This window comes from Aulonocara sp. 'chitande type north' Nkhata Bay, linkage group LG15 (genome assembly GCF_057382095.1).
Source record: "Aulonocara sp. 'chitande type north' Nkhata Bay isolate Kocher_YH1m ecotype deep benthic linkage group LG15, A_spYH_male_GT1.1, whole genome shotgun sequence".
NCBI classification, from domain to species: domain Eukaryota; kingdom Metazoa; phylum Chordata; class Actinopteri; order Cichliformes; family Cichlidae; genus Aulonocara; species Aulonocara sp. 'chitande type north' Nkhata Bay.
The window spans coordinates 2233721-2259883 of NC_141358.1; the positions used below are offsets into that span (position 1 = coordinate 2233721).

General features: G+C 42.8%; 1 protein-coding gene across 2 annotated transcripts in view; it reads left to right on the forward strand.

The window, feature by feature from the left end:
- The window catches only part of flrt2 (fibronectin leucine rich transmembrane protein 2), a 49487-nt gene extending 34863 nt beyond the window's left edge, over positions 1-14624 (forward strand). The window contains exons 1-2 of one of the 2 annotated variants that reach the window (XM_086263619.1): positions 4327-4943; positions 7258-14624. In XM_086263619.1, coding sequence (XP_086119745.1) covers positions 7712-9694 — 1983 coding nt within the window. In that variant the 5' untranslated portion in view covers positions 4327-4943; positions 7258-7711 and the 3' untranslated portion in view covers positions 9695-14624. Of the gene's footprint in view, positions 1-4326; positions 4944-7257 lie in introns of those variants that run through there. The other variant, XM_086263620.1, reaches the window with a different exon arrangement.
- Positions 14625-26163: the final 11539 nt, after the last annotated feature.

Here is a 26163-nt window from a genome sequence, read left to right on the forward strand (position 1 = left end):
CTTTTCAGAGATCCTGCCAATACGTGCACGGAGGTTTTTAAACACTGATGTTGTTGCCACCTTTGAAGTGCCTTTCGGTGTCCAGATGTAAATTCATGCAGGGAGAAATGTGATAAGCTAATGATGTCTCTCGGGGACTGCAGCTAACATAACCGTGGGATAAACATATCTGCATATCTAAGTGGACTTTCCCCCCACGCTTCTCCTTCCTCTGCCCTCCTTTAACACTGTTTGGGGCCCTGAACAGGAGCAGATGGACAGAGCAGGCTTTGATGTGCGCTCGGGTCATGTGTGTATCTGCAGTTTTATCAAGGTACACAAGCGTGCAGAGTAAATACACCACACCAAAAAAACTAAAATCCCTGGGAAGGTCTCTGGGCAAGTGAAGGGGAATTTCCACTTCCAGTATGTTCCTGCATTTGTCCGATATAGTTTCAAACACATGCAGAAGGAATCCTGATGAATTTGATCTGCTGCGACTCTTATTTATTTATTTTGCAGGTAATTTTACATCTGACCTCTGCTCTGTTATTTTGCTTGACAACAATGAGCAAAACCAAATTAACAAGCCAGATAATGGCTTCAGCGTATTTGCCCATAGCCCCCCCCCCCCCCCCCCCCCACCTTCCTTTGCTCATCTAAATGTCTGTCATTTCATCCCCATTTGTGTGCTCGAGAGAGAACGAGACATACCGCCGCGCTGCAGCGACCGTGAACGTAGCACACTGCTGCAAAACACGTCCATCAAGGAGAAAATAAAAATAGGCTGTTTCCTCTAAATTCACTTTATCAATAATTCATGGCGTGCGGAGACGCTTGATTTATGAAGGAATTAAATGTTGTGGACTGGGCCTCGCAACGGCCGCCCATCTGTCTCGGGGACGCGGCGGACAAAATTAAACGTGAAAGGCAAACGCGAGAACAACCGAATCATCTCGTGGAAGGACTGTAGCTTTTAGAAGACTTGAGCGACACGTGCTCACCGGACAGGCCTGACTGGACGATATGACGGGGGTGATTAAGCGGGAGCTGCCCGATTTGTTGGAAAGGTTGTTCATGACTTATGTGCGTTGTTGAAATGGGTCACTGCAAGTCCATCATTAATGCTCTCTGGCAAATGGAGGCAAAGATCAAAGGCAGGCGCACCTGCTGACCTGAACGGCTTCCTGACCCCGGCTCCGCCTCACGCAGCACACAGATCATGACAGCTTTTAGTATTTCTAAGGCAAAAGCTGACATTTAAATGCCTCCTCTTTTGTTAGTAATTTATATTTCTTTCCTGTGAAAGCTAATATAAATTAGAATGACATCCTAGCAGGATCAGACCGGTTTTGCCTCTGACATGTTTGCTAGCCCTCCGAGGCGACGCACTGCAAACCTCTGCCGTTCATGAAAGACACACATCATAGCCTACAAATGCTGTTTGCATGTTTCCCTACCATCTCAGGCACAAATCAGCTGTCAAACCTTTTACGACTTTCAGCGCTCTGCTGTTTAGACTGCAGTTCACTGAGGACGGGGAAACTAGCAAACTACTGCTAGTCAGCCTGCCTTTGCACGGTTGGAGAACACAGAGTTGACACTACAGGATAAATTCCAGTAGATAAATAATTGGAATGTAACATATTATGGTTTTGTATATGTGGCTCAATACTTACATGGGCAAAAGGAGAGTTATAAGCAGGTGTTCCCATCTTACCATCACATGGTAACATAGTAACAATTGTAACAATGTCAGACTGCTGGTTTACTTAGAATATTTCATTCAGAACGGGAGGCCGAGCCCTTGGCTTTCAGGTCCTTCTTCTTTTAATAATAGACTTCAAACTTTCCTTTTTGATAAAGCGCATAGTTATGGCTGGATCAGGTGACCCTGAGTCCTCCCGTAGTTACGATGCAATAGCTGTAGGCTGCTGGGAGCTTCCCATGAAGTACTGACTGCTTCTTCTTCACTCACCTCGTTTCACTCTCTCTGTGTTTAGACACCACTCTGCAGGTAATCATTAGTTATTATAAATCTCTGGCTCCCTTCCTCGGTGTGTCTTTTGTCCTGTCTCGTTGCCCTCATCCCCAACCGTCGATGGCTGCGCCTCATTTTCTTCTTTTTAAAAAGGTGTTTTTCCTTCCTACAGTCTAGAAAGTGTTACCTCACAGGGGGTCGTCTGATTGTTAGAGTCTTTATCTTACCTTGGGATGACTGTTGTTGGGATTTATGTATAAAACTGAATGGAATTCAACTAAAAATTATACCACATATATGCATGTAGTTATATTTTTGTTTAGCTGCAGCCATGTTGGCAGTTGTGAATGCCTAGCATTGTGGCGTTTGCTAACAGTAGCGCAGAGTCATAAAGTCAGCAAATTATTTGGGAGGTTATACAAAGAGGATTGGAGTTGTCTGCGCTTCCTAAGATCAAAACCATTATTGGAGCCTGTCTACGATTATGTTGTCTATGTTTTACGACGCCGTGGAACTCGAGTACATCACAGTTGCCTGTATGCTGCTGCTGAGTGACCGTCTCTGTAAAGTTTCCCATTGGTTGGTTTTTATCTGTACATCTTTGCTGGGGCTGGTTCGTCCTTATCTCTGCATATATGTGTACAAAAACATAAACGGTATAGCCTGCACTCTCCCAGTATTACACAAACATTTGTCCCCAGAGTCAGAATTAGGGAAGAAAAAAAGCTTTTAAATGTGCTGCTGCTGTTTCCTGGAAGGATTTACAGAATGAGCTGAAAGGTCGGATTCCATGACAAAATTCGTATCTTGTACTTACATAAACTACTGTTTAAATATTATTGTTGCTGCTTTTCTTGTCTTCTGTTGACTTAAAGTTACTCCCAACACGTCTGTGAGTTGCCTAACCCGTCCTGTCAAAGCTGACTTGAAGCGAGAGTTGACATGATTCATTTAGTGGCTTCTCCTCGTTTCTGCCGTCCATTATCGTCTTCTGACTTTATCTTTTGGCATCTAACCACAAACCCGAACCATTTAAAGAGCGTTTTGCAGCTTTGCATGTTTTCCTAGCTTCAGGTGCACAACTGAAAAATATATTTGAAACACAGGTAAATCAGGCCTTCTTACGACAATAACACGTGGAGTGATACAAGCTGACTGACACATTTAAATCGTTGCTATTTGTGATACCTTTATTAGTTATCATTAATAATAATAATGATTGACATGGTAGTTGGCTTATTTTCATGTCAATCACTTCACACTGAGTTAGCTTTAAACATATTATGCTAAGTCACATGTCACACATTTGAAGCAGAAAAACATGGAATCGTTTCATGTCTGTGGAAGGTTATTCCCTCTGGTAGCTTTGACATTTCTTTCATCCGAACATAAAAACAGTACAAAAGTTGGCCTTTCACAGGAGAATGAGTCACAACCCTGAATCAGACCTCTTCAGCAAAATGGCGTCAGAAGCTCATCTCACAACAGGACCTGAGTGTGGCAACAGCAGGCCAGCTGTTTGCTAACATTAGCCACTTTAAGCTGTTAGTCATTAACAGCTAGCCAGGCTGCAACACACTCACTGTACTTATGAGTGTGACGTATGAATTTCATATACTTTAAACGTCACGTGAGCAATTAGGCAAAGTTTGGCGCACTGATACACGAGGAGCGTTAGCGCACGCCGGGGACGTGCGCGGGCACGGCAGCAGTGCGCCGGTGAGCCGGTATTAACGCCAGGGTGCAATGTAGTCTGATGAAATTACCGTGGCTGTCAGCGCCTGTCTGGAAGCTTTGAGGCAGTACAAGAGAGTGGCTGCGGGCAAAGATGAAGCCGTACTTTTGGGCTTAATTATCCAGCTTTAAGCTAATTAGAGGAACACTTCACAAAAAGAACAGGGGTTAAAGAAGCCTAAGACATTACAGCGGGCCAACAGAACAGCACAGAAGCACCGTAGCTAAAGAGAAAGCCCCATTTGCCTGACACTGGAAATTAAAATCCAGGATGATATAGAAGGAAAGGCAGATTTTTTTCCTTTTGCTTTTATTTAGCGGGAATGTGACTTCAGGACTAATTTCGGAATTTTGTGATTAAAATGAAAGTGTGTGTGTGTGTGTGTGTGTGTGTGTGTGTGTGTGTGTGGGTGGTTGGGGAGCTCGGATCTGACATCAGTGGCGAGGGTTAAGGTAGGCCGGGCAAAATAGCGTGTGTGGGGATAGAGTGTGTTTGAGAGACAAACTATTTTCTGCAGTGTGAGGGCAGCGGGGAGGATCTGTGGCTTAAAGCCATCACGGAGCCGCTCTGGAGGAGATGCATTCTTTATTCTGAGGAGGGGAGGAGGGACAGGAGAGAGAGAGGGGGGGGAGAGAGAGAGAGAGGTGAGCGGAGAAGGCACGTCGCACTATCAGCTGAATCCATCTAAGAAAACAACTCGCAGGGAGTCCGGGTCTGAGCTGCGCCAGGCACTGAAAGGCAAGTCTGACCTCCCCACCAAAAACAGCGCACAGGACGGACGCAGCTGGCCGTCATGGCCCGTGGCGGATCAGGCGGCGGACAGTTCGGCGAGTGCGTCCTCACCGTTCGGCCAGAGTGTGGAAGGCGAGAGAAGTGCCCCCTGCCGCTGTCTCCGGTGCTTTTGCGCCGCTCACGGTGTTGAGTCGAAGCGGAGGGAGCGCTCCTTTTAGAAGCTGGGAAAACGCAGGAGAGAAAAAAAAAGTACCGACGGCAGTGCGGACGGACTCGCAGCCACATCCGAGAGACACACACGGGGAGGCAGAAGGGGACATAACCCATGCGGGCAAATATGCTCCTCCGTAGAGTCGCCGGGTTCGAGCTGCTCGTAGGAACCGACTCGCACAAACGTCGCCGAACAGAGCTTTACGCACGGGTTTGCAGCAGGACCGCATGAAGGACGGAGGCGTAAAGACGGGGGAAAAGTTGACTGCGGTTGCGGGGTTTGCGATGGATAAAGGCTCAGCAAAGGTACGATGGATGCTTTTCGGTCAATAATGAAAGTGTGTGTTAAAATGCAGCTTTACATCGGGCCCGGGCTGCGTTTAAACGAACCACTTTTCACTCGAAATTCATTATTCCAGCGCAGAAAGCGTAACCGAACCCACATCCAGCAGAACTACGTATGGTAAGGAAAGGCGTTCGGGTTCCCAGACACTTTTAGAGAGAAAAAGCAAAGGAAAACGGTTGTTCAGTTTATATTTGTGCGGTTCATGAGACATTTCATCGAGTTTTTGGCGCTAACAAAACACGCAGCTCCACATTTTTCCCACTCGAGTGAAAACCTGAGTTTTTTTTTTTCTTCTTTTCCTCTTTCTTTTTGTAGAGGGGCTTTCACCCTCTGTGCACTGCACGGTTTTCGACCCCCCCCCCCCCCCCGTTCCCCGCTTTGAAATAATTCATTCAAATGAACACCGCTCACTGGGCAGCCTTTGAAGTGTACCTGATCCGCCTCTTATCGCCTCTTAAATACCTTATCCATTTTTAAACTTTTAATTGCGTTTCTGGGGTTAAATCCAGTTCTAATCGGATTGTCCTGGCCACATATCACAGCGTTCATCTGGTGGTGAGAAACTGTGCTCCCTGGGCTGAAAATTAAATTAAAAAGAAAATCAAGCCGGAAAAAAAGCAGAGTGTTGGTGGGGTAGTTTTTTCTCTCCTTTTTTATCAAGCCACTGCAGCTCATTGATCTGTGTTTCTTTGGTGGTGTTAAGTAAACTCGACACTGTGCTTCTTTGAATCTGGATTCTTGGTGACATTTTATTTATGCACCTATCGTAATCTTGATGCTGCTGCCTTCTGCTGTTGATTCTGTCGCTGTGGCAGCACATTTTATCACCTCATGTGGTTGCTTATCCCCACCACCACAAGCTTATTTGATTAAATTTAGCTCTTTCAATTTAGAAAAGTAGATCACAGATGTGTGTCAGAGGATTGTTTCTCCATCCCTGCCACAAAGAGCCCATGCGGGCTTCCATCTAGTCAACAAACAAATGGAGGAATTTAAGGAAGCGGAGCCATGAAGGCGTATAGATTTCTTCTTCTTTCTTTCCCCCCTCCTTCTACTAAATATAGCTGCTTGTCTGATATACCAAGTCTGGATTTAGTTGTTTAACACGGCCCCTAAACTGAACAGATTCCTCTGAGCTCGCTGAATGATGAGGGGCCCCATAACCCTGCAAGGCTCCTTAATCCACAGTCACGGCCGTTGCAGTGCTTAACATTCAACCAGTCGTTCCCACCGTCGTGTGTCATCCAATGCTGACTTCGGGTGGAGCTGCAGTTAAGCTGAAAGCTCCCTATGGTAAGGAAAGAGGGGGGGGGGCAGGGAAATATTTGATGGCTCATAAAAGTTGGAATAATGGATTTTAGGGAGGGGTGGTCTACTGTAATCCAGTGGCCTTGTGCTTCACTGCAAACCTCTCCGAGGTGGAAAAACAGCCTGTATCGATCATTTGTTGCAGGTGGAGGGGCTAAATTATTTTTCAATCCCATTTCTTTTGACAGCTTGTGCTTGTCACTCCATCCGGGGCGCGAGGGGAGCTGATATGCAGCGCCTCTGTTCCTCGATTGCCTCGTCTTTGTTTTCCAAACATCCACAGCCTCAAAATCTCCAGTTTGGCCACGTTAGGTTCAGGCCTTGCACGTAATAACGAGCTCTTCCTCGGGCCACCGGCAAAAACAATTGGCTGTGTTTACTGTAAGCACTTGTGTGTTTACCCGTGTACCTCTGCTCGAGAATCTGCTCAGGCAGCTGGGAAGCAGAAAAGAGGCTGTTGCAGCTTGTTTTCTGTTCGGCATTGTTTTCTTTTCCCAGGAAATATCCTCCGTGTCCATGTTGGCACACAGACAGCTCATATCTTTATTAACCTCGCCTCTTTTTAGCATGTTTTCCATTAAGCAGCGGTGATGTTGCTGAGAAACCCTGTGAATCCACGAGTGTGTGTCCTTGCAGTGCTCTATTACCGCCTTTGATGGAGCGCACGGGATAAAAGCCTTCTTTATGTCTGTGAAACCGGATGTGCAGGAGCTGTTCAGAATATTTATCAGACTCTTTTTTTTTTTACATAGTCAGTGCATAATTCCACAGTGCAATGTTTTGTGCCTCTGTCTGTCTTGGGAAAGAAGGGAAGAGTGGGAGCAAAATGGAAGTCAGTTGGTATGTGTTTGTATTTTAAATAAAGAGACAGAGGGAAAAGGGAGGCCCCGTATTTTTCTTTTCTTTTTTTCCGAGAACAGGCCACCTCTGAAAATACTCATCTAGCTTCTCTTTGTTTTCCCGCAGGTCTCTGGATCCAAATGTCACCCCCCTTGGACTCTGCCCTGGTCTGGGACCAGCAGTGTGTGACGGACAGGCGAGCGGAGCCTGCGGTGGCACTCAAATTGGCCCTGGCTGAGCTCTGCATGGAGCAGCGAGAGAAGAGTCCTGCTATGGTCTGATGTCTCAGCATGGATGGAGTCAGTCGGAGGCCTGGCCACCACTAATGAGACCATCGCTCTTCGGCTGAGGACTAGCATTTACAGGATTACTCCCACAGTTTCCTGCTCTTTTCCCAGCTAACTGCATCATTACTTAACAATCTTAGTTGGACTTTTTTATATATTTTCATGGGTCTGGTTTTTGGTGGATATATACGTCATTTGCCTCTCTGATTTTCATTTTTTTATTCCCTCCTGCCAGTTTTTTTTTTTTTTTAATTGTTGGTTTGCCTTTTTTCCCCCCTGTTTGTTTTTCCACTATGGAGTTTCTGGCTGGACCCTGGAATAAAGATTGGGCTTCGTTCTTGCAATTTTGGTTGACTGTCATCCTAAGCCTCCAAATGCAATTCAGCCCAGGTGCCTCTTGTCCGCAAGAGTGTCGTTGTGACAAAGGGTTTGTGTACTGCAACGAACGCAGCCTGACATCAGTGCCTCTGGGGATACAGGAGGGCTACAAGGTCCTCTACCTCCACAACAACCAGATCAACAATGCTGGTTTCCCTGTGGAACTTCACAATCTGGTCTCCGTAGAAACTGTGTACCTGTACGGCAACCAGCTGGACGAATTCCCTGTGAATCTGCCCAAAAACACCAAGGTCCTGCACCTCCAGGAGAACAATATCCAAACAATCTCCAAGGCAGCTCTTGCCCAATTGACTAAACTAGAGGAGCTACACCTTGACGATAACTCCATCTCCACAGTAGGGGTGGAAGAAGGGGCCTTCAGGGAGGCGGTAAGCCTCAAACTCCTCTTCCTCACCAAGAACCACTTAAGCAGCGTTCCCATTGGTCTTCCCGAAGACCTGAAGGAGCTGCGGTTAGATGAGAACCGCATTGCTGTCATTGCAGAGGAGGCCTTCCAGAATGTGACACGTCTACAGCGCCTCCTGCTGGACGGGAACCTGCTGACAGATGAGGGCATCGCACCAGGGACCTTCCAGGACCTGGCCACCCTCCGTGAGTTGGCTCTGGCCCGCAATTCACTAACTTTCCCCCCTCCTCTCTTGCCCAGCCAGTCGCTGGTCAAACTTAGCCTACAGGAGAACCAGATCGACCAGATCCCCGTGGCGGCGTTTGCGGGTCTAAACAGGCTGGAAAGACTGGATATCTCCAGCAACCAGCTTCAAACTCTAACACAAGGTGTGTTCGATGGCCTGTCCAGCCTGAGGCACCTCATAGTGCGAAACAACCCGTGGCGCTGTGACTGCACCGTAAAATGGGTGGTGGTGTGGCTCAAATCGCTGCCTTCCTCTGTCAACGCCCGCGGGTTTACGTGCTCGAGTCCGGAGAAGGTGCGTGGCATGACAATCAGAGAGCTCACGCTGGATATTATTGAGTGCCCCATTCAACCCGACCAGCCGCCCTGGCCCACCCTCCGCTCCACACCCCCTCCCCCACCCACCACCACCCCTGTCACCACCATGATTTCCACCCTCATCACTTCATCCATCCCTTACTACTTTGACTCCCCCTCCCCCACGCTGCCCCCCTTACTTAACAACCCTGCCGGACCCCTGCCTCCTTACGAGGACCCTCTTCAGATCTCCTTCCACGTGGTCAACTCCACCAACATCGACGTGAGCTGGGCTTCCTACTTTACTGTCACCGCCTACAAGGTCACTTGGGTCAAAAGGGGCCAAAGCCAAATCAACGAAGGAATGCAGGAGAGGACGGTGAGCGGGGACCTGCGGCGCATCAGCCTCACCAACCTGGATCCCCGGTCTGTGTATCGGATCTGCGTGCACGTCCTGGACACCCTTAATTCCTATAGGCCTGGGGAGGATACTATATGCTCCGAGGCCAGGACCAAGCCGCCAGTGACCACCAAGCCTCCGGGCAGAGAGGAGGCTCCTCAGGACAGCATCAGCTCCACGCTGCTAATGGCTGGGATCATAGGAGGGGCTGTTCTTATCGTCCTGGTTACGCTGCTCAGCTTGTTCTGCTGGCACATGCACAGGAAGAACCGGTCGTCTTCGACCAAGTGGAAATACAACCGCGGCAGGAGAAAAGACGACTACTGCGAGGCTGGAACCAAGAAGGATAACTCCATTCTGGAGATGACTGAGACCAGTTTCCAGATAGTGGCGCTGAACAATGAGCAGCTGCTCAAGGGAGATTTCCGCATCCAGCCCATCTACACTCCCAACGGGGGCATTGGATTTAGAGACTGTCACCTCAGTAACAACAGCATAGCCTACTGCAAGAGCAGCAACGTGCCCAGTACAGAGTTCTGCCACACGTGATGCTGCAGACACTCAGTACAGCAGCATACACACACACACACACACACACACACACACACACACACACACACACACACACACACACACACACACACACACACACACAAAGCAAAGCAAAAAGACTTGCATAAACACACACACACTGTTTGTCTAGACATTGAAAAATATAAAAAATTATAGTGAAATATAACTGTATTATATATATTTCCAAGTTCTGTCTACGATGTAATTTATACTGTGGATAATAATGTGGGATTCTCTGCTATCTTTTTTATTCCTAGAAAAACAGATACAAGTGTTTCTTTTTTTTTTATAACCAGCAGGGTTTTGGAAGTTGTTTTAACGGTCAGTACTGTACATGAACATGGATTTGTACAATCACGGCACCCTGGGTGTAGCTTCTGACAAAAAAAAAATTTGCTGTCAGCCTTGGAAATGTTTTTTGGGGGAGGGGGCGCTTTAGCAGGGCTGGGATCCTTTGCTAACCACAGAAGCAAAAATAGGACCTTTTCACACTTTGAAACCCTGCAAAAAAATCAAAAGAATAATAAAAACACCCTCCCCAGAACAACACAGCAGACGGGGAAATCCAAACACTGCTGATTAGAGGAAATATGGCGCTGGTTCAGTGACGGTGTGTTTAAAAAGGAAAAAAAGAAAACGTGAGAATTGAAGTGCACGTTCTTATTAATGGCAGCAAGGCAGGAAATGAGCAGAGGTAGGCGGTGGTGGCGTGTGACGGGGGTTGTGCACGGCCATGCAGGTTGGGAATATCATCGGTGTTGTTGAAAAGCCTGGGCTGAAAGTTCCTTGACACTAAAAGCATCTTTGTTCTGTTTGTTTCCAGGTAGAATTGGTGGGTTTTGGACAGCTCTGGAAAAATTATTGTTTCTAAAATCATGCTTGAATGTGCTGATTCTTGCTGATCCTTTCCTTTCGAAGAAACATTCGTTCGCTCAGCTTCTTTCCCCCCCAAATGTTTTGGCCAGTGAGGCCACAAGGGGGCAGTTTTCCTCAGCGTTTTGTGTGTGTGTGTGTGTGTGTGTGTGTGTGTGTGTGTGTGTGTGTGGTACATAGACAGGCCAGAGAGATCACTTTACCTCCACCATTTCCCCCGAGCCCATTACCCAGACAACATTACTCATGCTTGAACAGCATTGTGTCGAGTATTTTTGCTCATTGGGCTACTTAATGATGTGGAATCATTTAAAACTAACAGTGTTTCTGTGTTTGCTGGCTAAATGATATGGATTTTCACCACTCCGGTCCATTATGAGATGATTTGTGTGTGTGTGTGTGTGTGTGGAGAGCATGATGAATTTTGATATGGCTCACACATAACACTAATTATACAGCCACTTATCTCAACCTTGTCCCATCGTCCATTAGACTTTGTGATAAATTAGGAAATTACAACAATGGACTCGCACCCCGCCCATCATCGCACACTGCGCTGCGACCGAGCGCTTCATCTACCTTCTCATTATTTATCCTTTTGTCCGCACTTATAGTGTGGCCTTTTTCATTCACGCTTTGCTCAGCCAAAACAATGCAGCTGCTCACTTCACAACAGCATCTCTGAGAGGATGATTGCCACTCTGTCTGCCTTCCCGTGTCAGCGTCCAACTCTTCGCTCCGATCTGTGCACGGCTCAGTTAAAACGCTTTCCCTGCCCTTCAGCTTGTAAGCGTTGGTGGCTTCTCTTTGCATCGAATGTGAGGGTGCCAGTGTGAGGTCTTCATTATGCACCTCTTAAGGAAGCTTTATTTGATTTGACAAGATTTTATTTTGAGGGGCCAGGCTTAAAGAGCTGCTTCCCTTTTCTTTCCCCCCTTCCCATAATCCTCAACCAAAAAAGGGAGAGAAATATGTAGGCCTTATTTTCACATGGCTGCCCGAAGCTCATGCTGAGAGGTAGTTTTTAACTCTTTGCGAGGCACACAGATTCAGCTGTTCAAATGCACTGTACCCGACAGAGTCGGCACAACCTAAGATCACTTTTTACAATTCAGAGATTTTTTTAAGGGCTCGTGCGAAGCGTTGAGATTAAAAGTAAGCGCTCTTCCTATGACTCCAGCAATAGCTCAGTTTGTGATAAATTGGCCTGTTTGCAATTCCAGTGCTTAAAATCTGTTCAACCTTTAATTGAATACTTTAATGAATTAAATCATCCATCTTAAAATGTAATTTAAGGTCACCCTAAAATTATTTTTACGTATTGAAAATTCATTTGTTTTTTAGATGGAAGTGGTAATTTCTTTTTCAAAGATAAAATCTCTGTCATTAATTTTTTTTTAATGACAGAGATTTTAATGACATTTTTTTTCTGAGTGTTTAGCTGAAAAAAAATCTACTAGAGTTTCATCATAAAAACTTTTTGTAACATTTCAGAATATTGTATATTATCATGTAGCCTAATTGTTCTTTGCTGTACAGTTGTTGTGTGTTTAGGTCACAGATTTACTCTTTGCAGCTCTTTGTTCATTTGCACAAAAAAAAGAAACAAAAACCGAAGATATATAATTTGTTTTCTCAGAAAAGCGTTTTAGCTAGCATAGCAATATTTGAACAAGGACCAATAGCAGATATGTTATAGCTATCACAACATTATTTTTGTCAGATCTGTTTTTTTGGTCATGATAGTTGTGCAGTAAAATCTATTAAAAACATCTAATTAACACCACTTTACTGTTAGCATGCTAAAAAAAGGTGCTAGCACCAGCAGCCAGCTAGCCTAACCTAGCTTGGAAAGTAAAAACATGAAAACAGCTTGTAAACAGCTTGTTTGCACTCGCAAACAAGTCTATGAAGTCTTCTACGCTGTAAAACCACAAGGTCATTTTTAGACTTCTAATTTTTGTACAGATTGAACAAATGTGATCTAATGTAGATATTGGACATAGCGAGATTAGCCATAGCCCTGTCTGTTTCAAGCTAAGCTCATCTGCTCTTGACTACGACTTCGTGTCTATGGCATCAATCTTCTCCTTACTTTAGTAAGAAACCACCTATTATTCCCCAACTTCTCAATTAATATGCAGGTGGTTTAGATAATTTATTTAAAGCTAAGGATGATTGATAGCGATGATTGATTTGTCGGGTTTTTTAATTTCTTTTTTGCCATCATATCCAAATGTATTTTTTTTTTGTGAATATTTTTAACCAAAATAATCACAATATCAATCATGTGAAAAAGGAACAATCATACTACTCTGCTCACTATAAGGGACACTGTCACTGGCTGCCTATTATCCTAGTTGAGCTTCAAGTCTGAAAACTGGAAAATAGCTAGTGTGCTCAGGCTAATGCTAAAAAACTTTACTATAAAATGTTGTTTTTAGACTTCATATTTTTGCACAGATTAAAAACAAATGTGAACTAATGTGCTCATTAGTGGTGTTGGCATTGGTGCTGGTAAATGGTGAGTTGAACATAACAGTTTTAGCTTATCACTGAATTAAGCTATACAGACATGAAAGTGATGTGAGTCTTCTCATTAATCTCAGCAAAAAAAAGTGAACTTTGTAAAACGGCAAACCCCATCTTTCACTCCTCAGCTCCTATTCAAGTATGTAAATCATTTTTAAAAATTATCTCAAGTTGTTCTACATCTTCTGTGGTTATCAAAGTATCTCTACTTTTTGTTTAATTCTTTTTCTACTAATACACATATCAGCCAACCCAATACATGCTGTCCATCGAGACACACCAGGCTGCCCTGACCTGTGCTCGGCTTTCCCCTGCTGGGTACCTAACCGACAGTTCACCATGTACTGTTCGCTACATGCTTTAACAGCTGACCATAATCCCACGCAGCACTTGAACATGCTACCACTGGGATTTTTTTTTCTTTCATTTTAGATATAAAGCCCTATTTTAGTCCCACGATCAAGCAAGCCAGGTGAATCCATTGCAACATTTAGCATCTCCCCCTGTCTGTGAATGTGTAACGGAGACAGATATTTGCCTTACCTTTTATGCAGGAATGAATAATTAACGAGAGGGAGAGAGAGCGAGGGAGTTAAGTGGGAGGAAGAAAGGGGAGTAGAAAACATGAGACATAAAGAGACGGCAGCAAGAACAGAAAGCACATTTCTCCGATCGACTGCAGTAACAATAACGGCGTTAACAGGAAGCGTGACACACACACTAGCTAACGAAGAGACTGTTCATCCATAGTGCCAGAAATTAAGCGGTGCACTGCTAATGATTCAGCCAGACTGGGAAGAGGCTTTGGTGGTTGTTTTGCAGCATACATTACTCTTAATTTCGATCAAGAGACTGCAGTGCCATAGCCAATGGAATTTACACACGGCTGCGAATGTCGTCTTATTACAGTTTCAGGGTGCCGAGAAGCTCATTGATTCACGTTGGAATAATTATGTTTAATCATTGAGAGGTCACCTCAGACAGAACACGTGAAATTGAAAAGGTGGAAAGTCGCCCGTTTCTTCCTGCAGGCAGAACCTTTGCTGCAAATATCTATTAGCCAGTGATGTTCATTCAAGAATTTTTTGCATGTACTGTATTTAGCTTGTTATCACACCGAGGTTTGGACTTTCAAATATTTCTTCTTCCCAGTCGATCGCCACACGCGGTTGAGATGCAGCACGCAGAGATTTTCTTTGGTGTAGAGGAAGTAGGCTGGAAACTTACAGTGCATGTAAAATGGCTATGTTGGGATACGTCGCCATCCTGGCTTCTGGCTTCTCATCCAAGACACAGTGTTACGTTAGCCATCCACACCGAGACGTTTTCTTAGGAACCAAAGTTAAATTTCTGTTCTCATGATGAAATATTGATGTTGTTCCATGTATGTGCCTTGAGGTTGAACTTACAATGTAAAGTCCTTGAAACCTTTAAATGTTTTTGCACAAACTGTAAATACTTAAGTGAAGCTTTTTGAAAATAAAAGAGCCATTGGATTTGAGCGATCACTCGTTTCCTTGTATCCAGCAAAGAAGTGAATGTGTTCTTTGGAGTGATCCTGCATTCTTGTTGCTCTACATGTTCCCCAAAAACACACTCGGAGCGAAATCTATTTTGGGTCAGACACTGGCAATACTGTGTCAAAGATTTGTGCCGTGCACAACATGCCAAGTTATCCTCTTATTTCTATATGGGAAGCTTGTGCCGTCTTAGCGTAGCCACTGCAGCTTAGCATTCAGCTGGGGAGAATCCAGGAGACTCTCTTATTCTGCTTGTATGGCACAACTAAACCCCAGGATGGGCTCGATCTCGAAGTCCAACTTTTTTCCCTCCACGTGACCGCATCCCAGAGTGGCCTCTGTAACCTCCAGCCTGCTAAGAAGCCCACGTTAGCAGAGTCTTAATTCACTATGACAATTAACCACAGCTGAAACAAAAGGGTGTGCCACTCTGGTATTTTGAGCTGGAAATGGGTATATTTCTTAAAATCCCCAAATGTCAAAATGTGATTTGTTATTGCGGAATTGTCGGCTTTACGTGGAGGCCAAGTGGTTAAAAGAACCGCTGTCTGTTCCTCCCTCTTTCTGTGTTGTGCAACTCTTGCTTTGAAAGATTTAGTGTATAATCTCCCCCCTGTGCATTTTCCAGGACTGGCTTCTTCACTGAGGTGAAGCTAGTCATAAAGAAATTATTCACGCAGCTTGGATTAATCATTAAAATCTTTAGTGATGTGTACAAATGTTTGCAAGAAAATCAGAACTGCCATCAAGAAATGTAGCAAACTGTAGCAAATGTTTAAAAGTACAATTTCAGGAGGGAAAATTATATGTTAACAGAAACGTCCAAACCATGTAAAGTATTCAAAGTTAAGAAACAGCTTTTCAGAATAAATAAAAATGGAACCGAGAACTGTCAAATTTTGCTAAGCTAATTAATTTTGGCTAATTTTATTGTTATATATCTTAAAACAGTTTACAGTTGTTACAGTGGTCTGGTTATGACATTAAATGTCAGGTTCCAGACGCATCAACCACATGACCTTAAATTTGAACCTGGTCAAATTAGCTAACGATACTTTAGCTAGTTCGTTGTGTTAGTTACACGTTACTCGGTGCTTCATCCGTTGTCAGTGTTGGAGCTTAAAACCTACATTTAATCGAGCAGGTATATTTGAAGTATTGACTTTATTGTTTTCTTGCTGCTTTATATTTTACATTGAAGTATAAAATAGATGCTGCTAAAATTAGCAACACACATAATTAAGTGTAGAAATTAATCTGATTTTTAACCACACGATTATCACGTTAGGCTATGCAAATGAGAACAACAATATCCTGAATCTGTTAAATTCGCTAACTTAATTATATGATCTCTTATTTCCCTTAGCTGTCAGCTAATTTCAGTATTGCTCTGCATTATAGAGGGACGTTTATATGCATAAACCTATAACATGTATTATTATGATAAAGTGCTGCTTAACCATTAGTTATAATAATTAGTTTATAGGGTTGTAACACTTGAATTTTTTAATATTAGTGCTGCTTAAGAAGCATTTCACTGTTATATATTTCTTTTATGCTCCTATGTATTGTAAGTAAAGGACAGACTATTCTGCGTACAGTCTGGTGAAAACTAATCTCTTGTTAAAAACTCTTATTTGTGCTACAACCCATCTTATCTATTGATTTGGTAAGCTCTGCTGAGTAGTCACCTACCCAGTGAGTACTTATCTGAAAACTCAGAGATAAGTCCTCACTAAGAACAGAGTTGGTACGCTCAGTTTTCTAGAACATGTTTTTTGTGAATGCTGTAAATCATTTCAAAGAAAGTGGTTTGTCATATTCCATATGGCTGCAACTAATCAAATGTGAATTTCCGCCTTTGAATCGTTCCGTGAACAGGTGTTAGCGCCGAGTAGCTTTATTTTTTTCGCTCCCCTAAAGGAATTTTCAATTTTGTGCCTTGTAAAAGCTCTATAACAGCCTTACTTTGTGATCCACATTTAAGCATCTTCTAATCAGCCTCAATATGGTGGAAAAGTCATTAAAGCAATCTTATTCCAGGTATTACAAACGTCGACATCTGGCAGAATTAACATTGAACTGATTGGTTTAAAGCTGCGTTCCAGCGTTATCCCGTCTTTCATTGCCCTCAGTAGTGTTTAATTAAAGCCTGAATGCAGGTGAAGCCTTTGCCTCTTTCACAATATGTCGGGCTAATTGTGTGTCACAATGGGTCACTGGACTCCGCCTATTGGTTGCCAAGAGTGGACACAATGAACATTAAGTAAAAACCACCCAAATCAATTTAGGATCACCTTGCTGTGTGATGAAATTATATGGAAAGTAAATGAATGGAAAATTGGTCTGAACAGGCAGCACTGTGTGTGATTATTCCTGCGTGAAGGTGAAGGAGGAAAAAAGGCCCGGCGACTTTTCCCTTTCACGAAGTGACACTGTTTGCTGAAGGTGCTCGCCCTTTTTGATGCCGGCCATTAAAATGTGATGTTCTGAGTTTAAAGCAAACACAGCACTGACACTGCAGGAATTCCTCTGGCAGTGTTTAAGGGTTGAACGCGGGGTGGTCTTTTCAGCGGTTGTCGATCAGTGGACCGTTTTGAAATGTAAATTCAATTTGTCCTTCTGAATTTAGATTTTTCGGCGACAGATTGCCATGTGAGCTGCGAACAGCCTTTTTTTTCTTTCTCTGTATCTCAGCACAGAAAATGTGCTCGGCACCATTAAAATAAGAAAGATATTTTCAGCACTGAAATGAGTGCATTAAATCAGGCCTGACAAGCTGTTTAGTGTCTGTGAGGAGACTTGCCTTTAAAAACTGCAGCACTCTCCATAATATGAACTGTTTTCTTCCCTTTTACAACTTATGAAAAGTTGCCCACCAGCTATACTGAGCACTGTAATTGGTGACAAGATAAGGGGTTACACTGAAAACTGCTGTGTGGCTGCCTGACCTGGGTGGTGTTTACAGGTGCAGACACACTAAAAAGCAGCCCCCGCTGTTTACAGTGTGATGCAACCCACAACCAGACAACAATTGCAACAAATGGTGCAATTGTGAAGCTTATAATGGTCAGCTTGTGTTGCGGCAGTTTCCTGGAGGCAATAATAGAGCTGACCGGCCAATGGTAGCAGATTGCAGTGAACTGTATCTAAGGTATGAATCAAGATGGTTAGTAATCATTTTAATAGGTTTTGCCATCTACTAATATTATTTGTCTTATTTTGGCCTCGTGTTAAATCTACTGTTGCCATAATCTGGACACTTTGTGCATCAATAGAAAGTATAATGTTGCACATTTTACAAACGTAGGCCCACTTTATCCAACCCCGTCTTTTAAAGTGGAAGTATTAATGATGCATATTGTGTGCTGAGAGGTTTGAATGCACTTTTAACTCACAGTCTCAACTTTCTATAGCCAACTCACTTGCACCCCCCTCAGGATGTGCGCCTCACATGAAAGAAAAACATGTATATTTATTGAGATCTATGAAGTGTAGCATGTTGGTTTTAATGTTTCATAGAAAGATAAGTAACCTGCCATGCTAGCTCAATGAGTTTACAGAGATTATTACAAACTGCAGCATCCACAGTATTTGAAACGCTGCCTAAACTGCTTTTGATTGGACGCCTGTAACAGCACAGCTCTGTGTCGTACTGCCAGGTAAAAACTCTCACGTTGACCTGCTAATTTAGCTTGTTTTTCAAGCTCACAATATATGTACATGTCCTCACTGTCTTTTTTCCATGAAGCTGTGCAGAGTGGAACTTGTGCGCATTTGTATGCTAATTGGTGATTTCTCTGTCTAGCTTACATTGCGGTGTTGGCTTCCTCGGGGAGCCTGTTATCATAAGAAAGGTGATGTCTTCTAACACAAGTATAGAGGAATAATTGGCTTGGACCTGAACAGCACTTCGTCTCTGTCTGGTTTGCTTGATTGAAAGGAATTGTGCGTCTGGCACGCTTGAAATAAAAAAAAAAAAAATACAATATTAATGATGTTGAGCTGGATGAGTTTTTTTTAATAGAGAAGATGTTTATGCATGCGCAGCAATCACAACAAGGAGGAAGGGCGAAATGGAATAAATTGGTCGTTCTGGCTTCGAGTTGTTGTTCTTCAGAAGTCATTTGTGGCAAGACTACTAAATGTGAACATTTTAAATAATTAAAACGCCACCTGCCAAGGAAACTTTGAGCAAATTCCCCAGTAGCCAGCCAGATTAAAGTTTAACTTTCTCTCCTGGAGCACACGGAGCAAGATAGCACTTCCATATGCCGGGCCAGTGGGTCAGAGGAGTAGCCGTTCCAGGTGGGACGGAGCAGCTGTGACCTTGAGCGCTACTCGCCGTCTGGTAGTGCCCATAATGAATGGAGACTGTGATGAATAGTGAAAGCAAAGTTCTCCCAGCTTTCTGGAGGTGACCAGGAGGAAATGGTCTCTCTCTCTTTGTTTTCATGTTAGATCTAAGTTCAGCATGTGCAAGGTCTCAGCCCAGAGAGGTTCACCGACATCACTGAAGCTCTGCTGAGACGATTGGGTGAAGTTTTGCTTTAGAGAAAGCAAAAGAAAATGTGTTATAATTATTCTTTTGCTTACATTTAGAAACATCTAAAAAGAAGCAGAAAATCTAACCTCTGTAGGGTTGAAGCGTCTATGAGGGTGAATATCACCAATGGAAGGAAATCCTGAGACTAAACTGGCTGTTCTTTGAGTTTCACCTCAGCTGTGTTTATCTGACCAATCAAAAGACAAAGAAATAATATTAGCCAGTTTGCGCCTTTCTGGAGCTATAATAGGTTCCTCAGAACAAGATTTAAAATATGATAATTATCCATCGTCCCCAGCCGAGTGTGACGTGGGTCAAACCTCACCACTGCTTTGAAATGGTCCAATAGTGATATATAAAACGTCAGCAACCAAACTGATTTAACTGGCAATTAAGCTTGGTGAATGACTAGCAACCTGTGCTGGTTGTGTTTCATTTCATCTTGTCAGCTTTCTACTTTTCTACGTACTTTATCGAATAAGCAAATGTAGGTTTGCATACAAAGCTGCCTCCAAGTTTCACCACAGCGACATGAGAAAGTGCTCAACTGCGATGCGAGACCGCAGCGAGGATCGTTGCGAGTCACGTAATCTCCCCGAGTCATGAACTCCTTGTTCACAGCTGCATTCTTCAGGCCGAAGTCATAAATACCCTCCTTGGAGAAAGTAAAACCCGTGGTGCTGCAGTACTGCTGGCCCAGAAACACGGCTTTGATGAGCAAAACATTCCCCCATTTGTGATGGAAAGAGTGCTGAGTGGTTGTCGCCAGGCAAACATCTGCAGTCGATGTAACGCAGGAAAGTTGCTTTTGATGTGCGCTCATTTACAGTCTGTTAGAAATCACGAGTTGCTGTGCACGTCCTTAATCGACTTCACTGAATTGATCCAAAACTGCATCCAAAGAAGGGATTCTTAAATAAATACAGTTCACTTGATTTACCTTTGAGAAATTCTATTTATGTTTAGCTGCGAGAGTGCTGTCATCGCTGACGCTCTCTGTGGGATGGCAGCTTGGTTCTGACTGGCAGGGTTTGTTTTCAGTATATAAAAAAATGATGAATCATTAAGGAGAACATGTGGAATATGTTGTGCAGGAGTCTATAGGTCTTGACCTCTCTATGCACTGTCTTGTGGAGGTTATGGGCTCAGTCTCTCATTTTGGGTTCTACTGAATAAAAAAAGTAAATCTCTTTTGTAAATCTTGATCATGCCGTGTTTCAGATTGGAGGATTATCTGTGGTATAAAGACGAACATTATTGGCTAACAGTTTGTAACACCTGTCCGCATCACGTCCACTCTCGACGCTCTACTCCTATCGGCAGCAGTAGCAGTTAATGATGCAAGCTCGCGCTCTCTGACTCCTTCATGACACCCTTGCTGTTTGTGAATCAAATTGTGGATATGAACAAAAGGTCATGGTTACACTTCTTAGCCTTTCCTGTCAGCTTGGACAATGCAGTCACTGAGCTTACAGTAAACATTACATCACACCCAGGATATTTATGCTAACACCTTGCAAGTGGGCGCTAGGTAGCCAAAAGCGCACAAGCTTATAAATACATTCATCTTGTTGAAATACACCTGTAGGTTACGTACAGGAAAACGCACTACAGCTAGCTTTCTTAATGTAGACAGTAAAAACTATGGACGGCGCCACCATGATCTCACGCACTGGTTACTGACGACCCAGTTTGAAGCGTGTTCTCCATTCCCATTGGGCGCTGATCTGATCTAAAATCAAAGTGTACACTGGATAGCCCTCCTTTCTGATTCTAAAATGACGCTAATTTAAAAAAATGACACTCAGGTTTTATTCAGGATTACCTGGAAACTAGGTGTTGAGCCCATAAAGCTGTAAAGGAAGTCACAGAGCAGGGGGCGGAGTTCCGTTTGTCCATATACTTCTAAACAATCAGAAGTCTTTTTTAATGCCCCCTGCTGACCATTTCAAAGAATGCAGGCTTAGACACCTATACTTTTATGTCTCTTAACATTCATAGCATGAACAATACAAATATATGAGTCTCTCCAATATTCAACATTATCATGTAAATCTCTATAAGACACATCTCCAACTTTAGGCAGTTTTTTGGGGGAGGGTCTTAGGGTAATCCAGCAATCCTGGCATGTAACACTGTTGCCACAAATACTCTGTATCCCTAATTTGACCTCATACTCTTTTGAATACCAGAGTTTATATTTTCTTCCCAAAGCAGAGGGAAAAAGGGAAAAATCCAGACACTTGTTTCCAAATATTTATCTCTTCGTGATCATGTTGATTCTAAATCATGTGGAAAATTTTGGTTTCCACATAATTGAAGAATATTATTTTTGTTCATTTCCTGTCATGCAATAGTTGTTTTCTTTTTCCCCGGAGCTTGCAGTACCTAATGAGCTCTAAGCTCTTCACATGATTTTTAACAAAGTATGTGTGTCGCTGTGTGCGTGTTAGCTACAGTGCATGTTTTTATTGATGATTCCTGTAGCATTCGCTTTACTTTGAGGAATACAGTAAATGTCCTGCTGAGGTTTCCACCACTCTTTAACTACCTGCACACACAAAATATCTAAACCTGTTGGGAATTAAAGTGCCTGTTTTATTCTCTTAAACGCCTTTTTATTTATTTTTTGGTCTTTTCCCTGAACCTGCCTACTTCCTCTCAAATTTTTCCAGCCCCAAACAAACATTTCAGTCTAAATTGGGAGCTCATTAGGGTCTCACACATCCACTCAAAGCACAGAACAGCGAGATATTATGAATTGATTTTCTCTATATCTGGACTATAAAAGCTGAGTGCATTAGCATTAGAGAAGACAAACGCTGCATTTGAGGCCGGCCGAGGGGTGAGAGTGGTGTTGAATTAAACAGACATGTTTAACAAGCTGTTAACAACTCTGGCTGTTCCCCATCCTCTCTCTTTCCTCTCCCTTTTTTGCTGTAAATAGCAGAGACAAAAAACAGCCGTGGCCCGAACGGGAGTGCGATCCCACGAGAAAACGCAGTGAAAGGAGGCTTTCGCTGGGGGAGAGGTGGTGACAGTTCACACGGCGATACTGGCGAGGAGACTGCACGACAAAAAGCAGAAGCTCTTTGTCTCACAGCTGGGGGAAGTGCGCCTCAAAACTGTTTAAATGTTATGGCGACTAGGAATGGTTCTTACGAGCCCCGGGTCCGGAGTGCACATTACATGTTAATGACTTGGAACACACAGCAGAGCAGAGGCTCAAACTGCCAATTAAGCATATGCTACAGACGCCACTGGTGTTCACACACAAGCATCTGATAGCGTTCAAGCTTGGCCTGCAGATCTGAATCTCTCCATGGGACGTGGAGGCACTCCAATGGTGAGTCATTAGCCACAGACAACCCCTGAAAACCACAGAGGAATAAAAGCAGCTGCTGATTGGATACCGCTCAATCAGCGCCGTCCTTTTATGACGGGCTCACTGTTCGTCACTCATCTGCTTAGTCAAACACTTGGTGGTGATGATGATGGTGTTTGCCTGTAAACATGTAAGCAAACAACACTCCAGCGCCTTACCTCTTCAATTGCTCTGCAAAGTGCTGAGTGGCTTGTGATTAAAGAGGTGTTAATACTGATGTGGAGGGAAAATACTGCACTCTAATATGGATTACCTTTAGAAACATTGATACTCTTTCAGAGTTTTCTTGTGTGTTTTTGCAGCTCATGTATACAATCAGAGTAGATTTAGAAACTTTTGAATTGAGGTTTCAGCCTGAGGCACCGTTTTAACGAAGAGCTGTCGATTTATAAACTGCATACGAGATAAGCGGCGGTTATAGCTAAATGCTGTATTATTAATAAATACATTGCATATAAAATGAAATATACAGCTTCAGTTATTCTACTGTCACAGTTTAGGCAATACAGAAAAACATAAACCTGTTTTGGTCCTCAGCTCTGGTATGACAGTTATTAGATTAAATGATGTGCTATTAATACAAATATCTCACAGCCACGAACAGATTATCCAATTAGGTGCTCCAGGCCACAGGCTTCCAAAGGGTCCTCGCCCATCTTAGGATCAATGTGAGGCTGTATACCCCCTCCAAGCACCAAACTTCCACTAGCACAATGCATGAATTGAGTGCCTGGATCCAGACAGATATCTAAATTTGGAGCAGTTTTTGGTATTTTTCTTAAGAAGATGAAAACAGTGGGGCTCATTCACTAATACCGTGTTTGCCCCCGCTTCATTTCCTATTTGTTTGGTATGTTTTTCACACTTAAATGTTTTAGATCATCAAAAAAATCACATCTTCACACAGGACATTGTAGGTTTGGATCTTTGTCACATCAGTGTATATGTATAGATATGCTCATATCTTGTGCAGAAAATAAGGACATAAAACAGCTTAGTTCTTATCTTTGTGTAGCTGTTAGTGAATCACAATCATTCTAAATGGATTGTGGACAGCAAGTATCAATCAAAAGCCGGAACATTTTATGAGTGAAGAAACTGAAACGACAGCGTCTGAGGTGAAATCCTAAAAAGGCAAATAGAGCAAATACTCCATTTGATCAGTTAAAACAAGGAAGTGTTGACGTCTAATAATGTTAAAACGTAATACCAGTCAAGTCACGTGGCTTTGTTGTCATTCAAACCATGTGCAGTGGCACAGTACACAGTAAAATGAGACCATGGTGCTACATATGAAATATAACAGACAATCAACACAGGACTACTGAAGTGCAAGTGTGCAAAAAGTGCAAAACAAACAAAGACAGTGCAACAGCAGACAGAACAGAACGATACAGACACAACAGTGCAATAGAAATGTGCAAAACACTGAGCGTTGTGCACCATTTTGGTCCAGAGCACCGCCGCCGTGCCGCCTGAGACATACGCCTACTAGTAATAATAATAATAATAACGAAGTTTCATTATTTCTGGTCACATTTTCTACGACAGGACTTCATCATCTGTAGGGACACATAGTAGTATTTGTTGGTATTTGATCAGGGAGCCATTGTGGTTGCTTAGATCTCCTTTTGATGTTATTTAGTGCCTCTTTGTGGTCATTTAGAGTTTTATTATTGCTATTTAGTGCATTTTCTGTGTTTGTTTAGCAAGTCGTACCAAGGCACGTGGTTGTTTTGATCTCTTCTGGTATTTATTGTATCTTTTAGTTGTTTAATGCATTTTCTGGTGTTTAGTTTGTCTCTGTGGCTGTTTTGAGCTCTTTGTAGCTATTTAGTGTGTCTTTTGGGGTTGTTTAGAGTATCCTCGTTGCTGTTTACTGGATCTTTGTGTCTATTTACAAAGTCTGGAGTTTTGATCCCTTTGTAGTTCCTTTGTAGTTTAGTATCTTTGTTGTTTAGTGTCTCTTTGTGGTTGTTTTGATTTGTTTGTGGTTGTTTAGTGTCTCTTTGTTTTTGTTTAGTGTCTCTTTGTGGTTGTTTTGATTTGTTTGTGGTTGTTTAGTGTCTCTTTGTGGTTGTTTAGTGCATCTTTGTGGTTGTTTAGTGCATCTTTGTGGTTGTTTAGTGTCTCTTTGTGGTTGTTTAGTGCATCTTTGTGGTTGTTTAGTGTCTCTTTGTGGTTGTTTAGTGCATCTTTTTGGTTGTTTAGTGTCTCTTTGTGGTTGTTTAGTGCATCTTTGTGGTTGTTTAGTGTCTCTTTGTGGTTGTTTAGTGCATCTTTGTGGTTGTTTAGTGTCTCTTTGTGGTTGTTTAGTGCATCTTTTTGGTTGTTTAGTGTCTCTTTTTTTTGTTTAGTGCATCTTTTTGGTTGTTTAGTGTCTCTTTTTTTTGTTTAGTGCATCTTTGTGGTTGTTTAGTACATCTTTGTGTATGTGTGTGCGCATGTGCGCATCCAAGAAATTGTTACACTGTCTTGCATGGCAGGAGAGATAGGACCGGTGGTGTGCCACTGAGCAGTGTTTACTACATTGACTCAGAGTATGTTTAATTAAGCTTTATTCTAAAAAATTGAAAAAATATCAAAGTGAAAAGAAATCTCTACAAATTGATCTAAATTAAGCCCAAGGAAAAAACACAAAACAATTGATTGCATAATTCACCCACTTTATATCAATACTCAGTCGAGGCGTCTTTGGCAGCAGTTGTAGGCCTGCCTCTGTGCGTATCAGTCTGTCTCAGGTTTTAGCCAAGACGCTGCAGAATTTCCACATTTTTCTTTGCCAAACTGTTCCAGCTCTGTGAAGCTGCGTGAGGCAGTCCATCTGCATTCTTGTGTGCCTGTGTCATGACAGTCGGTGTGATAATGTTTTGCTGTTACTTGACCTTAATTTTTTTTATCTTTTTAGAGACCGATTTGCACACTTTATTATTATTTGTTTTTTAGATGACCTTTTCTTTCACAAGTTGTTCAGAACAAGCTGCAGAGACGCTTCCCCTGCAGCATAATGACTGCCACCAGACTTTGGGGATAGTGTTTTTGCTTATGTAGCAGTCAGTGTGCTATTATCACACAATTCTATTGCTACAATATCTCAACATGGCCTCTTTTAATCGTGCCTTTCTCATATAGACTTTTAACCATGAAAACTTAATCTTAAAACGTGATGACTACTGAAATGTACAGAAAAGAAAAAAACAGACTTTAATTAACTTAAATAAATATAATATATTTAAATACATTAATAAATTTGTTTTTGGTTAGACATTTAGAATTGTGTTCTGTGATCTTGTTACACAGTTTTTTAACAGGGACCGAATGAAGCAACAGTCTCTCAAATGATGTTCGCTCATGTGGTGTTTTGATGTTGAAGAGCGTATTCCTCTGAATTCTTATGTAGGAGTTTAATTGGATTCTGGGAGATTGGGTGACTTTGAAGGCTATAGCATACAGCATGTTTCAGATCTTTTAGCACTCATTAAACCACTCAGTGACACTGTGTACCCTGCATGGAAGCATCTGTGTTCACCACACAAGATAAATAATGCAATATGCTGTACACTAAATTGGTGTATAGGTATAAGAACAT